The sequence below is a fragment of the Sturnus vulgaris genome, unplaced genomic scaffold, assembly GCF_052056855.1.
Source record: "Sturnus vulgaris isolate bStuVul1 unplaced genomic scaffold, bStuVul1.hap1 Scaffold_195, whole genome shotgun sequence".
NCBI classification, from domain to species: domain Eukaryota; kingdom Metazoa; phylum Chordata; class Aves; order Passeriformes; family Sturnidae; genus Sturnus; species Sturnus vulgaris.
Genome location: NW_028276170.1, coordinates 3893067 through 3907195, shown reverse-complemented (window position 1 = coordinate 3907195; position 14129 = coordinate 3893067). Strand labels below are relative to the sequence as shown.

The following is a 14129-nucleotide window of genomic DNA, read 5'->3' as shown; positions in this document are numbered from 1 at the left end:
GAGGAGGAGCAGAAATGGGAAGCAGCACAATGTTCCACTCCTCCCTGTATCTGCAGCCTCTGCCCCAGCCCCAGGAGCCTTGCTCCCGCCACGTGCAGCAGGTGACTGAAGAGGACCATGCATGATTTTCACAGGGCTGAATCTTGGTGTTTGTGAGCTTTATTGGACTAAATGTTGGTGCTTTGATTTTTTTGCTGGGGCTGAATCTTTATATTTTGGAAGGGATTTGGGCTGAAACTTTCTTTTTGGGGATATTTTCATCTGTGTCTTGATATTTGGATAATTTTTGTGCTGAATCGTTGTGTTTTGGAGGTTCTTATAGACACAAGATGCCCAATGACTTCCTGAGTTGCACTTTGGAAGGAGGAACCCTCAGCCCAAGGTGCTCTCTTGTGTTTTCCTCCAAACCAGGATTTTTCATTCCCAAGGCATTGGCAGATGGAGGACGAGGAAACTCCTGAGAGATCCCTCTCGAGAAGGAGCTGTAAACCCAGCCGAGGGAGTTGCGAGGAGGAAAGACCCTCCCTGAGCCGGGAAGGCGGCCGGAGATCCAGGCAGAGCTCAGAGCTGGTGGAGAAGCCTCCTGGAGGGGAGAAGCCCCACAAGTGCTTGGAATGTGGGAAGGGTTTCAGCTACAGCTCCCACCTGATCCAACACCAGAGGATCCACACAGGGGAGAAGCCCTATGAGTGTGGGAAATGCAGGAAGAGCTTCAGGAGTATTTCTTATCTGATGCAGCACCAGGTGATCCACACAGGGGAACGGCCCTACACCTGCTTGGAATGTCGGGAGAGCTTTGGATGGAGCTCTGCCCTGAGACTACACCAGCGCATCCACACTGGGGAGAGGCTCTACGAGTGTCCCAAGTGTGGGAAGAGGTTTCTGACCAGCTCCAGTCTCCTCAAACATGAGCGGATTCACACAGAGGAGAGGCCCTTCCGCTGCCCCGACTGCGGGAAGGGATTCAAGGATAACTCCCACCTCATCAGGCACCGGCGCATCCACACTGGGGAGAGGCCCTACGAGTGTCCTGTGTGTGGGAAGAGCTTCGCCAGGAGCTCTCACTTGACCAAACACCAACGGAGTCACCACTAAGGGAAGCCCTGTGAGTGTTCCGAGTGTGGGAAGAGCTTCGTGCTCTGCTCCAGCTCCATTTCCCATGGGAGGATCGGTGTTGGATGATCCTCAGTGACCCCCGTTGGGCAGAGCCCTGGTGATCCGTGGTCCTGGTGATCTCCGTGGGGTGGGGGAAAGGTGTTGGAGAGATTTCTCTCTCTTTTCCTTGTCCCGCTGTGATTTGGTTGGTAATAATTCCCCTCGCTGTTCCCAGGCTGGCTCTGTTGTTCCCGTGCCGGTGCTCGGGGCGGGATCTCTCCTGTTCCTTCTCTCAACTCGCGGGCCTGTTCTCAGCCAATCAGAGAATGCGATGAAGAAGATTCAGCCAATCAGAGAGAGCAGCTGTGATGACTCACCGGTTGCCGGGCAGACCCGCACCACCCAGTGTTCCCCACCTGGACCCCACCCTCCACGCCCAGTCACGATCCCCCCGCGGGGTCCCCCCAAGTCCCTCCCCAGTCCCGCCCCCAAGTCAATGGAACTGGGTAAAACTTGGAAGCTTTATTGGGAGCGCTGGGAGCAGCTTGGCTTGGACAGAGTAACACAGGGTTGGAGAGGACGCACTCCCCTCCCAAAATCAGCGTGGGGACTGAGCGTGGGATCCTGGCTGGGTCCGAGGCCACGGGGAGGGGCTGTAGACACTGCTGGCTCAGGAGCTCTGTGGGCAGAGAAAAGGTGGTGACCCCCGGCTGGCGGTCCCTAGGAGGAGCACACACACTGGGGGAGGGGGAACACGACCCCCGGGACCTCCCCCCCTCTCCTTGCACAGTTAGTAGCTGAGCCCCAGTGCCACGAAGACGAAGCCCAACACAGAGCCCCCATCCCCATCAGCACTTTACTGTGGGCAGCGTCGGGCTGAAATTGAAGAGAGAAAATGAAATTGGAGAGAGTACGGGAACACTGGGAGAGAGTGGAGTGGATTGGGGCAATGGGAGAAAGACTGGAGGTTTGGGATTTGACTGAAAAGGATTTGAGAGGGCACTTGGATAGAGGGGATAGATTTGGGGAGGCACTGGGATGGCAGTGGGAGAGAGGCTGGAGGTCTGGGAGTGGACTGGGAAAGGAATGTCTGTGGACTAAAAGGAATTGGGAAGGACTCTGGTGACACTGGGAGGGACTGTGAGGACACTGGGAGAGACTGGGATGGACTGGGAGAGCCACCGGAGTCCCTTGGGGTGAGTGGACAGGAGGCCACAGGGATGGGTATCTTAGTTTGAGAGACGATTTTAAAAAGCACACTCTGGAGTGAGTGCTGTCTTCTCTGCAGGGTTCCAATAATCCCTTTCCACCAATGGGAAATAAATATTAATAGATGAAAGAGGAAAAAACTCCAACAGTTTATTAACAAACAATAAGCCTACAAAGCAAAAAAACCTCCCAGACTTCTGGATATTAAATTATCAGACCTTTCCCCACACTCACCAGGGAAAATGACCCAAAATGCCAGAGAAATCCCTGCTCACAACACATTGTACAGGTGGCGCCGCTTCTCCCCCAGGGGAAAAGCCAACCAGGGGCTGTCCCGAAGGAGAGGAAAGCCCGGGGCTCGCCTTCCCTTGAACTCCTCCCCAGCCGGGCTCCGCGGGCACGGTCCCGGCAGGCGAAGCAGCGGGGCTGAAGCCTCGGGCTGTTTTCTCTCCCGGCTCGGCCCGGCTCGCAGCGGCTTTGGGCTGCAGCGGCGCCGCTCCGCTCCTGCCGGCGCGGAGCCCCCGGGCTGCGACACAGCAGCTGCTCAGTTCGCCTCCAGGCACGGCAAGGCTGCCCCTGCAGCCTCTCCGAGCCGAGAAAAGGGAAAAAATCCTTTGTTTGCTTGGGGCAAAAACGCTTTTCAGCCAAACAGAAACCCACGGTGCACAGAGAGAGCCGCGGAAAACCCGAGCAGCGAGGCTTCAAAACGCCCGCGGAATGAACAAGGAGCCTCTCCCCGCCCCGGCCCCGCACACATCCCCTCCCGGGCTGCCGGGGTTTAGATACAATAACCATTCTTTGGGCACAAAGCAGAGGATCATGGAATGACCATCACAATAACTCACTGCAAGAAAATCGTGTACACAATAATCACATGTATCTATCTGTAAAAGCACGTACTGAACTCTGGGTACAGCAATGTGCTCTAGGACAGGAGTGGAGAGGCTGAATGGACACCAGGGGAGATGTGAAATGTACGGACACAGCAAACACTCCAAGGGCATAAAGCTCATTCTAAGCTTTTCCGTGTTTCCAGGGTATTGACTGCTGGATTTCAATGAACTGAGATGTCACTGTGAAAAGCAGAGCACTCTGGAACCAGACACTGCTGCTGGAGTCAAAGCCTGGACTTGTCACATCTCAGATTTGAAAATATATTGAAGAAAAAACTCCATTACCCACGACCTTTTCCAGCACATAGCTCTTTGCACATAACAAAATACAATGGAATTATTTCTATAGAGTAAAAAATAAAGTAAAATGAACATTGAAAATGTCCCCTGAAAAAAAGGTCACATTCAGAAAATACAATATAACGAAGTGTGTCTAGAAAAGCCGGCTGTAATTTCTCAGGTATTGGGCTCGGTGTCAGCTCCGAGCCGGGCTCTGTCTCCCAGGTGCCCAAGTGCCCGGGCCAGCTCTGAGCAGCCTCTCCCGGCTCTCCAGCCCGGCTTTGCCCCGGCTCTGCCCCGGGCAGGCACTCGGTGTTTCCGTGGTGCCCCTGCCCCGCTCAGCTCCCCGTGCCCTGCAAAGGCGCCGAGGCTGCGCTCGGTGCCCCTGGGTGTCACTGAGCGAGGCACTGACGAGCCCCGGTGCCCGGGCACAGCCCTGAGGGACACCCCTCGTCCCCGGCCTCCCGCGGGACACGGAGCCACTGCCCACAAGGCCCTGGCACGTCCGGCCCGGCCAATTCCTCCTGCCCCGGCCAGCCCGGGCTGCAGCCCCAGGGCTCTGCAGGCCGGGGCTGGGGCTGCCGGCTCCCACCGTGGCCAAAGCCTCCCAGGGCTCTGGCCATGCCAGGGGCTACAAGGCCACGAGGCCGGGGCTGCTCCGGGCCGCTTCCAGGCTGTCCCTCTGCTCTTGGGTGCCGGGGGTGGCCCTTTGTGACACGGGCGTGTGTCAGGGCCCTCGGTGATGCAGGACATTGTGGTGCTGTCATGAATGAGAGTGTTTGAGATCGCTTAAAAATCGGTGACAAGGGCATGAACAAAAGTCAGATTTAATACTGAGCGACAAAATACAACAAGTTTGATGCCAAGATTCACTCTACTGCCTACAGAACAGCTAAGGCACAACAAGGGAAAACAAGCAACAAGAAAACCAAACAAAATCCAGGCAACCAAAACAGAAATGAACTGAGAACTCCCTAGGGGAGTGTGGGTGGGTGTGTGCTGTGTTGAGGTGCATGGGACAAAAGACAGTGTGAGAAAGGATTAAAAGGAACACGGCCTAAAAACTTAACAACTCTGAGCAGCACTTTAACTTCTCCCTTAATTTATTACTTAACTTATACCTTAGCCCCAGCAATCCAACAGAGGTACAACACTGAACTAATACCTAACTTAACTTATAACTTAACATTAACAATTCCACAGAGCAATTACACTTAACAGCATTTAACCTAACTTATAGCTGTAACTACCAAGTTGTGCTTAGCAACTTAACAGAAAAACAACACTTAGTTTATGACTTACATTTAGCAACTTAGCAATAGAATAACAGAAGTATTTAAGTAAGTTCATAACTATAACTAAACCTTGCATACAGACCTTAGATATCCAAGGTACTTCCACATCTAGGAAAGCTGTATTTCTCCCAGATTTGCTATAGTATATGTGCAGGGGCACACACACAGACTGGAACAGTCAGTGCAGGCAATTCCCCTCAGAGCTCAGTGAAATCCTCCCTTCAGATGTTTTTGCATCTCCCACTGGCCGAAGGATGGGGCCTTGAGCAGTGAGGGTATGGGCCCAGGACACGTCGTGTTTCAGCGATCCTCCAGGCACAGCAAAGCCGAGGGTTTGCTGGCTCTGAGAGGCTCCCTCAGAGGGAGACTGCTGGTCACAGCCCACGGTGGCCCAGGAGAGCTCAAAGGTCTCCTTTTGGATTTCTGTTGATAGAGAGTGGGCTCCAGTCATAACCATGTTTCATCCTGGCCTCAGTGTGGGTTGGCACTTTCTCTAGGAGTGGGGGAATGCATCACCACACTGGGATCTCAGGGGTGCCCATGGCCTGGGTGATGCTGGCCCGATGCCAAGCACCCATCAAAGCCAATATGACCCTGCCCCTCCAGCTGCACAGGGGACAGAAAATTTAACAGAGAATTTCTGGGTCAGATTAAGACAGGGAGAGATCGTCCAAAAACAGCAGAACAGGCATCACAGACCCAGCCTGGGAACAGGGAGGAAATTTATTACCAACCAAATAGCTCAAAGACAAGGAGAGTGAAAAGTTCTCTCCAACTCCTTCCCCCCACCCAACACGGATCACCAAGGCTCTGCCCAACGGGGGTCACTGGGGATCATCCAACACCGATCCTCCCATGGGAAATGGAGCTGGAGCAGAGCACAAAGCTCTTCCCACACTCAGGGCACTCACAGGGCTTCCCTTAGTGGTGACTCCGTTGGTGTCGGGTCAAGTGAGAGCTCTGTGAGAAGCTCTTCCCACACTCAGGACACTCGTAGGGCCTCTCCCCAGTGTGGATGAGACGGTGTCTGATGAGGTGGGAGTTGTGCTTGAATCCCTTCCCGCAGTCGGGGCAGCGGAAGGGCCTCTCCTCTGTGTGAATCCGCTCATGTACGAGGAGATTGGAGCTGCTCTGAAACCTCTTCCCACACTTGGGACACTCGTAGGGCCTCTCCCCAGCGTGGATGCGTCAGTGTTTCTTCAGGTAGGACATCCAACAAAGCTCTTCCCACATTCCAAGCAGGTGTAGGGCCGTTCCCCTGTGTGGATCACCTGGTGCTTCATCAGATCAGAAATCGTCCTGAAGCTTTTCCCACATTTCCCACACTCGTAGGGCTTTTCCCCATTGTGGATCATCTGGTGCCGGATCAGGTGGGAGCTGCAGCTGAAACCCTTCCCACATTCCAAGCACTTGTGGGGCTTCTCCCCTCCAGGAGGCTTCTCCACCAGCTCTGAGCTCTGCGTGGATCTCCGGCCGCCTTCCCGGCTCAGGGAGGGTCTTTCCTCCCCGCAGATCCCTGGGCTGGGTTTGCAGCTCCTCCTCCTGAGGGATCTATGGGGCTTTTCCTCCTCCTCCATCTGCCCACACCTTCGGAATGACATATCCTAGTTTGAGGAAAAGAACAAGATAAGAGGTACTTGGGCTGGGGGCTTCTCCTTTCCCAAGATCATCTCAGGAAGTCACTAAGCATCTTGTGTCTGTGTGTAAGAACCTCCAAGACACCAAGATTCAGCCCAAAAATCCTCCAAAGATCAAGATACACCTCAAACCCCACCCGCCCAAACAGCAAGACTGGGCCAAAATCCTCTCCAAAATAGAAAGATTAAGGCCCTGCAAATGAAGTAAAACACCAACAGCCCAATAAAGCTCAGAAACACTAAGATTCACCCCTGTGAAAATCGTGGAACCCTCTCCCCTGTCACCTGCTGCATGTGGGAGGAACAACACTCCTAGGGCTGGAGGGGAGGCTGCACATACAGGGAATGGTGGAACCTTGTGCTGTTTCCCGTTTCTGCTCATCCTCCTCCTCTGTTTTCGCCAAATGTCCTCACACTCGTCTTCCTCCTACTATTCCTCCTCCTCCTGCACAATCCCACCTTCTTCTCCTACGTGCAGTATTTGACCATTTTGTGCTTCAACCCTGCTTCTCCTTCCCTTCTTTTGCTGCCCCCAGGCCCAGCACCCACTGCCGGCTCCCTCTTCCCCCCAAACCCACAGCATCCCAGCGCAGGGGCAGCGATGGAGCTAGGGCAGCTCGGGCTGGGGCAGCGCTGGGCTCTCGGCCGCTCCCGCCCGCACTCGCTCCCCACTGCAGCCGCTGCCGCCACCACAGCGCGGGGGGGCCCGGCCTTGGCGCTCCCCCCCTCCCACCTCCCCAAATTCCCCTGCCGGGGGGCGCTGGGGCCAGGAGACAGACGAGTGACAGATCAGGGGGGCTGGGAAGAGTCGGCAGCCAGAGAGCACTGAAAATCTCAGCAGTGACTACAGTGGGATCTTCGGGGACTAAACATGGCAGAGCACCCATGGAGGGTAGAAAGGGAAAGCCACGAAGGGCTCCTGGCCAAAGGGATGATGATCCCAAAATATCTCTGAAGGGTCCCTTGGGAGCATGTTGAGGGAGTTTGCACATTCTCCCAGAGGTAATCACGGACATGGACACTCAGGGGGGCAATCAGGAAAGTCCAGAACAGATTGATATAACAAGGGATGGATGCTGTTGGTGTGCTGGGAAAGGATTGTGTGAAGGGCAGTGTGCAGGAATATGGTTCAGTCAAGAAGCAGCAGGAGCAATCTACGTGGGAAGAAAAGGAATGATGGAAAAGAGGAGGAAGAGAAAAATACTGAGGATGGGGATGTTTTTCAGCAGGCTCTTATCCTCAAGACTTGCCAGCTGCTGCAGATCCTTTGTATCCCCGGTTGCCAGGACAGGCACACAAGGAGGTCAGGATTGCAGGGGGTTTCTCTGTGCTGGGCAGCGGCAGGAGCGGGCGCAGAGGGGCGGCACCGGGAGCACGGGCTGGGGGCCTGTGGGGAGCTGCGGGGCCGGGCCGGGGCTGTGGGGCAGCCGGGGCTCAGCGCCGGGCGCTGCCTGAGCCCAGCACCCCCCGGCAATTGCAGGCCCGGCAGTGGCCCCCGGCCCCCAGGAGGCTGCGGGACGCCCCGGCCGCTGCCCGGCCCCGTGGAGCTGCCGGCCCTGCCCGCCGGGGGGGCCGCGTTTGGACACTGCGGCAGGACAGGCACCGGCTCTGGGATACGGGCTGGCCACGGCAGCCACAGCACAAGGAGCAGCAGGACAAAGGAACAGCTGGGAAATGGGCATTGGACGTGCAAGCATCGAGATCAGCTTTTAAGCATTTTGTTTGGGTCACTGCAGAAAGGAATGATTTAGCAGAAAGCTCAGCAGCTGTCAGAGGATGAGCACCCCCAGGCACTGAGGGGGCTGCAGGAGGGGCAGAAGAAGCCCCTGGAGCACTTGGTCACAAAGGCACAGCAGGGGAATGCAAGAAGGGAGGAGGAAAAGGCCAAGGGGAAGGCAAAGGCCATGGCAGAGTTTCTACAGCCCCTGAGGGATGAACCCCAGGGCCCAAGGGGGCCCCAGCACCCAGGGGCTCTCACATCCTTACACCATCTTCAACCAGGTGCCCTCCTCACACTGCCACCATTCAGTCCTTGATGGCAAAGATGCTTTCTGGGGATGCCCACTGACACAGGATGGTAAACTGGATTTTGCCTTTGAGTGGGAACAAGAGGTAGAAGGGAAAATGGAAAAGACATGGACGGTCCTTCTGCAGGGATGCAGGGAAGCACCAGCCTTATTGGGGCGAGCCTTGCAGAAAATATCACAAGAATTTACCCCACCCCAGGGATTGGGTTAATGCAGGATGTGGATGACTTGCTGCAGTCAGGAGGACAAGATGTGGTAGAAGAAGCCTCTGTGAAATGGCTGAATGTTCAGGCTAAAAAGCATCTTTGAGTATTTGAAATAAAAGAGGAAATGGTGGTGAAAACAGTTAGACATATTTTGTCTGAAGGTTTGTGGTTTATTGACCCAGAGAGGGTCTGGAGAATCTCAGAAGTAATCCAAGACTGAAAAGGATGTGCAAGAATTCTGAGCATTAATAGGAAACTGCAGGACCTGAATCGAGAGTTCTTTGTTCTACCCATAACATTGTATCACTTTCTAAACCCCAATAGCCTCAATGTTGTGGTATGGAGAGAAGAAAAGCAACTAATAAAATGAAAATTAAATATAACAAAATTATTGGTGCCACAGCTATGGCTCTTCCATACTAAGAAAAGAAATTGAATCCTAGGTGTGTTATAAGTACATATTATATTATTGACTTTTTGCAAATATTACAATGAGTGCTATATGTTGGAAAACTTTGCTGTATGAATATAGTTTATTTTAGCTCTGCGATTAACAGAACTTAGAAATAGTTGCGGTAAATATAATTTTTGGAAGTACAACATTTTGACGTAAAAAGCTTTTGTTCATGTAACTAACTCAGAGAATGGTAAAAAAGATAATCAGGAAATTCTTCACATTCTTGGATTATGGAACACCAGAACCCCAGGGAAGGCAAAAATAGTGATTTACAGGTCGGAGGAGAATGATTCTGAATAATGCATGAAGGTCTATGAATATGCAACATGTTGCTGCATTTAGGAAGTGTTTTCTGAGTCAGTGTGTGCCCTTGGCTGAAGGCCAAGCATCCGGCCATTATAACCTTTGGCCAGAGCCAGGGCAGATATTCAATTATCTCCCTTGGAATTGATCTTTGCAATTCCTTACCCTGGGAATTCTCCACCTAGTGCGGGCTGGAGATAAGGGATGGATATTTCAAGCAGTCTGTGGCCAGAATCCTGTCTCTTGTGAAATCTCTGCCACAGGAAGCTGGGCTGGCACAGAGCCTGCCTTGGCACTTTGCTGTTCACAGCATCCACCCAGGACTCTGCCTCTCAATTACACTCACACACTGGGCTGCCTGCGATTCCATTGCTGGAAAGTATACCAAATTTAAATTTATTTAATATTCCATTTTACTAGTCAGGCTCGGTTTGCCTTTCTCTCAGGAAAGAAATTTTAAAAGGTTTTTTTTATGGACTGTTAGACCACTCAACAGAGATGAGTTTAGCATCTCAACAGACTGGGAATAGCCCAAAAGATACCAACAAAGAGAACGACATTCAACGCAACATCAGCATCAAGGAAACATCAGCAAACATCAAGGAACACCCACCCCAGACACTGCCCCTGGCCCAGATGGAGACACCTGGTCTGGAAAAGGCTGAGAAGAAAATCCAGGAATGCGGATCTAATTAACATCAGAAGAGGAGAAATCCGTGTGCAATAGGAAACCAAACACTAAGAACTACACAACCTGGAAGCAATAAACACAAAACCAATGGATTTCAATGGGTTCAGACTGTAAAATTTAAGGGAAAAATCTAGTAAAATTCACATCTCATGGAATGATTTTCTCTGCACACCCGGGCTATGTGTGGATGAAATGATTTCTGTTGCACATCCTGACCAGAATCAAGTAATGCCTTAACTCTCTAACACTAAAGATATTGTTGAAGAGATTTTTATTGTCCCTGCAGTTTCAGTGACAAGATTACACCATGAGAAAAATTTTTCACATTAATCCTACTTTTATATTGTCAGTTAGGTTTGGGCCAGTGGTGTGACAAGCAATTTTTACTCCTAGGAGAAGAGGTAGAAAAGACTTGATTGCATTGGAATATTTTTCTATATATTTGTGGTGGCTCTTAATGACGGCAGGATTTCAGAATGGATCTTTAGAAGCTCACCTTTAAGTTGCATTTTGCAAACCTAGAAGAGTATTAATGGTGAGGCTTTAACACATAAACTGTTAATAAAAAATCGTTAAAAAAATAAAAAAGAAAAATAAAGCAGGTTGTGAGGGTGGACGTGTGAATCACCTAAAGGCTGCTCTGGAAGAAAATCCTAGTTCCAGACAGCCAGGAGAGGAGTTTTAGAAATGCAAATTAACATTGCTCTGGAGAAGTGTGGACAATGCCCAAGGGCCTTCTTGCCAGGGGGAGGAATTTCCCTGAGTCCATCTGCCCCTCACCCCCAGCTCTGCCTGCTTGCACAGATGGAATTTGCACAACTAAAGGCAGAGCCCCGAGTGAGGATATCTGACTGCAACAGAAACTGGTTAAGCTGCAAAGGGAAACAGCAAACGGAGAATATTGAGCAAATTTCATGAAAAAAAGTGGGGGGGGATCATCCCTCTCCCCAAAGCAATGAGGTGTTTTTGCTAGTCCAGAGAAATCAGTTGGGAATCCAAACATTTTATCATTTCATAAGATAAAAGTGTTCAATTGATGCAGCCGTGGCAGGAGGGAGCACCCAAAAAAGGGAAAAAGATGAACGGCCACCAGAACAAATCCTACAACACCATGGACCAGCCCCTGGGAGCCCTAACGAATTCATATCAGGACACAGAAAACCCATCCATAATTTGAGTGGCATAATTAGGTTTAAAAGTATCCTTGAAATAATAACCAAGCAGAGAGCTCCAGCTCCTGACCTTCCTGCTGACCAAGCCGCTGAAATGAGGAACGAGACATTTCACCATGGGATGGAATCAGATTATCTACTTACAGAAGAAGGATGAGTTTGTGGAAAATTAAATGATGCAAACGGCGGTTTGCAAACAGATGATAACCGAAAAGTGGTGAAAGAGATAACAAAGGAAATAAGAAAGTAGCTCATGTACCAGTGCAAAGAGGGAGAGGATGGGAATGGGACACGTTTTCGTGGTTCCCTGGCAGACCATGGCTTAAATGAATGCTGCTCCTCCTCTGACGTGCTGCAGCAGCTCTCAGCTTTTTACCATGCAAGACACCTTGCGCCAAAGAGGACGCAGGAACAGAGATTGAGTCAATGGTAATTAAAAATTTGTAAAGGAAATTCTTGAGAAAATGAGATAAGGACGGATTGAAAGCAGTAACATTAATATGGTAGTAGGAGTGCATATTAAGAGGGACAAGCAGTAGGTGGATCGGGAAGTCTGAACCTTCCAAGTACCTCAGCCAGTGGGGACGGAGATGGGGGCGGGAAAATGAGGATAAAAAGGAGGCTGCATTTTAGAGACCGCATGGCAAATGCCGCATGGCCTCTCTCTTTGTTCATCAATAAAGTCACTTTTACAGGACTCCTCTGTCTCCTTTGGATACACAAACCTCTGGCCACGGGAATTTTCCCGCACAGCCCCGGGCACAGCGCAGACACCTCTGTGCCACCCACAGCAACCGGGACGAGCCAGCGCTGCTCCGGCACCGGCTCCTGCCGAGGCCCCAGCGGGAAGGAGACCGCGGGCAGCCGCTCCCGCAGCGCCCTCAGCCCAGCGCCAACACGGGCCGGCACCGGCACAACCAACCCGCCAGAGCCCCCTGCCGCCCCCGAGGCCCGCAGCGAGCCCCGAGCCCCCGCACAACCGAGCGCGGCTCCCACCTGCGCTGGGGCCGCCTCCGAGCTCCGCCGCCGCCTCCCCGGGCTCCGGCCCCTGCCGCCGCTGCCGGGCCCGCACTGACGCTGCCACAATGGCGCCTTTGCTGCTCTGCCCAATCAGCGCGCGACAACCAGGAGTGACATTGGCACAATCAGCCAATGGCAGCGAGGGCCGGGCTCTGCACACGGCCCAGCCTCGGCCCGCGCTCTCAGGGCCCCCCGGGCTGTGGGAGGGCAAAGGCGGAGATGAGGAACAGCCCTGGAACGGGCCCGGGCCCGAGCCGCCATTGGCCTGGAAACACAAACAAAGTTCTCCGCAGCTCCCGGCACGCCTTTCCCAGCCCTGCGTGTTCGCTGCCTCCGGCTCAGCGGGAATCCCTGGACCCTCACTGCTGCTACCCCCTAATTAGGCGGGTCTGTGCATGGCTTTGATTTCCCCCAAAAAGGGAAAACTGCCCCAAACCCCATGGGATGAGTGGGAGAGGGGAGAGATTTCTGGCAGAAACCTCCAAAAGCTCAGAGCAGTATAGTGAGAAGTAAATTAAGACCCTTCAAACCAGGTTTCCCCCATTGTTCCGTCCTACCCCAGCAGTGTAGGGTGTGAGAAACAACGCTCACTTTTTTAAAAATTTCAGAGGTTTATTAAAGCTTACCATAAAAATACAAGAAAAGACTGTAGAATGAGAAAAATCAGCCCTGGGAGCACAGGACTAAACCCCCACGTGCTCCCCTACAGAATGGATGTTCTGCCTTTTATGCCCCTGGGCCCTCCCAAAGTCTTGTCGCTGAACTCCTTCTCTGCCGTCCATTGCTGGAGACTCCTTTCTTACATCTGCACTGGAGGTCAGGTGTAGGAACAAGCCGGGTGTTGGGGGTTGGTTTTTTCCTTTCCTCTCTGCCTGTGGAATTTTTTCCCATTGACATGCTAAGGAGCACTGATGGCTAGATCCTTGAGACCTTGAGATGGGGGAGGGACAGCTTCCCTGGATTTTTGGGAGTATCTCTTGGAGAAGGCCATCGGCGGGGGTGTGGTGAGGTAGGGGGAAAGGGGGGAAGACCGCGAGATTGGAGGCAGGTAAAGATGGGGGGGGAGCAGTTCCTGGCATTCGCTCGCTTATGGCTCTGGGAGCAGGAAGGCCCCTGGAAAACCTCGCCCCACCATCCCAACGCCTCTTCTGGTGTTGGATCCCTCACCCCTGCTCGGACGCTCTCCTGCTTCAGTCTGGATCTCCAGCATCCTGTTGGAGCACCGGGACCGACACTGCTCCAAGGATTCGTCAGCAGAGTCTCTCCTCCATCCCTTCCCATCTGGGACACAGCTGCCATCGCCCCCAGCACTCCTGCAGCCACGTGGGATCACCGCGTCTGCCCCTGCCCACCGGGAGCCGGCTGGCACTGACTGCCAACTGGGACGGCATCTGCACCACAGGGAAAAGGTGCCCACAACCCAAAGAACTGTTACTGGGTGCCTGTTCTGTTTGTTGTTAATTCCATAGATGTTGTTTTGTTTGCCTTGTTATATACACTAGTAAAGAACTGTTATTTCCTATCCCCTTATCTTTGCCTGAGAGCCCCTTAATTTCAAAATTATACTAATTCAGAGGGAAGGATTTATTTTCTTCATTTCAAGGGAAGGCCCTGCTTTCCCTAGCACACCTGTCTTTCCAAACCAGGACAACAGCCCTCCCCAAATGCCTTGACTACCTAAGCCGTGTCACGACAACAATACAAGGGGGAGGGGAAAGAGCACTATGGGAGGATATATTACAATAACATCATTATACATCCATAAAACTTATCTTAACTTAGGCACAATATTTATCCTTTAATTCTGAGAGCCAACCATCACATTTCTCATCTATAACAGACCTC

General features: G+C 52.4%; 1 protein-coding gene across 1 annotated transcript in view; it reads left to right on the top strand.

Moving 5' to 3' along the window:
• LOC148218015 (uncharacterized) overlaps positions 1-14129 on the top strand; it is a 113578-nt gene that overhangs the window by 23702 nt on the left and 75747 nt on the right. Inside the window, 2 exon segments of the mRNA XM_088158030.1 lie at positions 480-1171; positions 10953-10958. Of these exon segments, the coding sequence (XP_088014156.1) occupies positions 480-1171; positions 10953-10958 (698 nt within the window).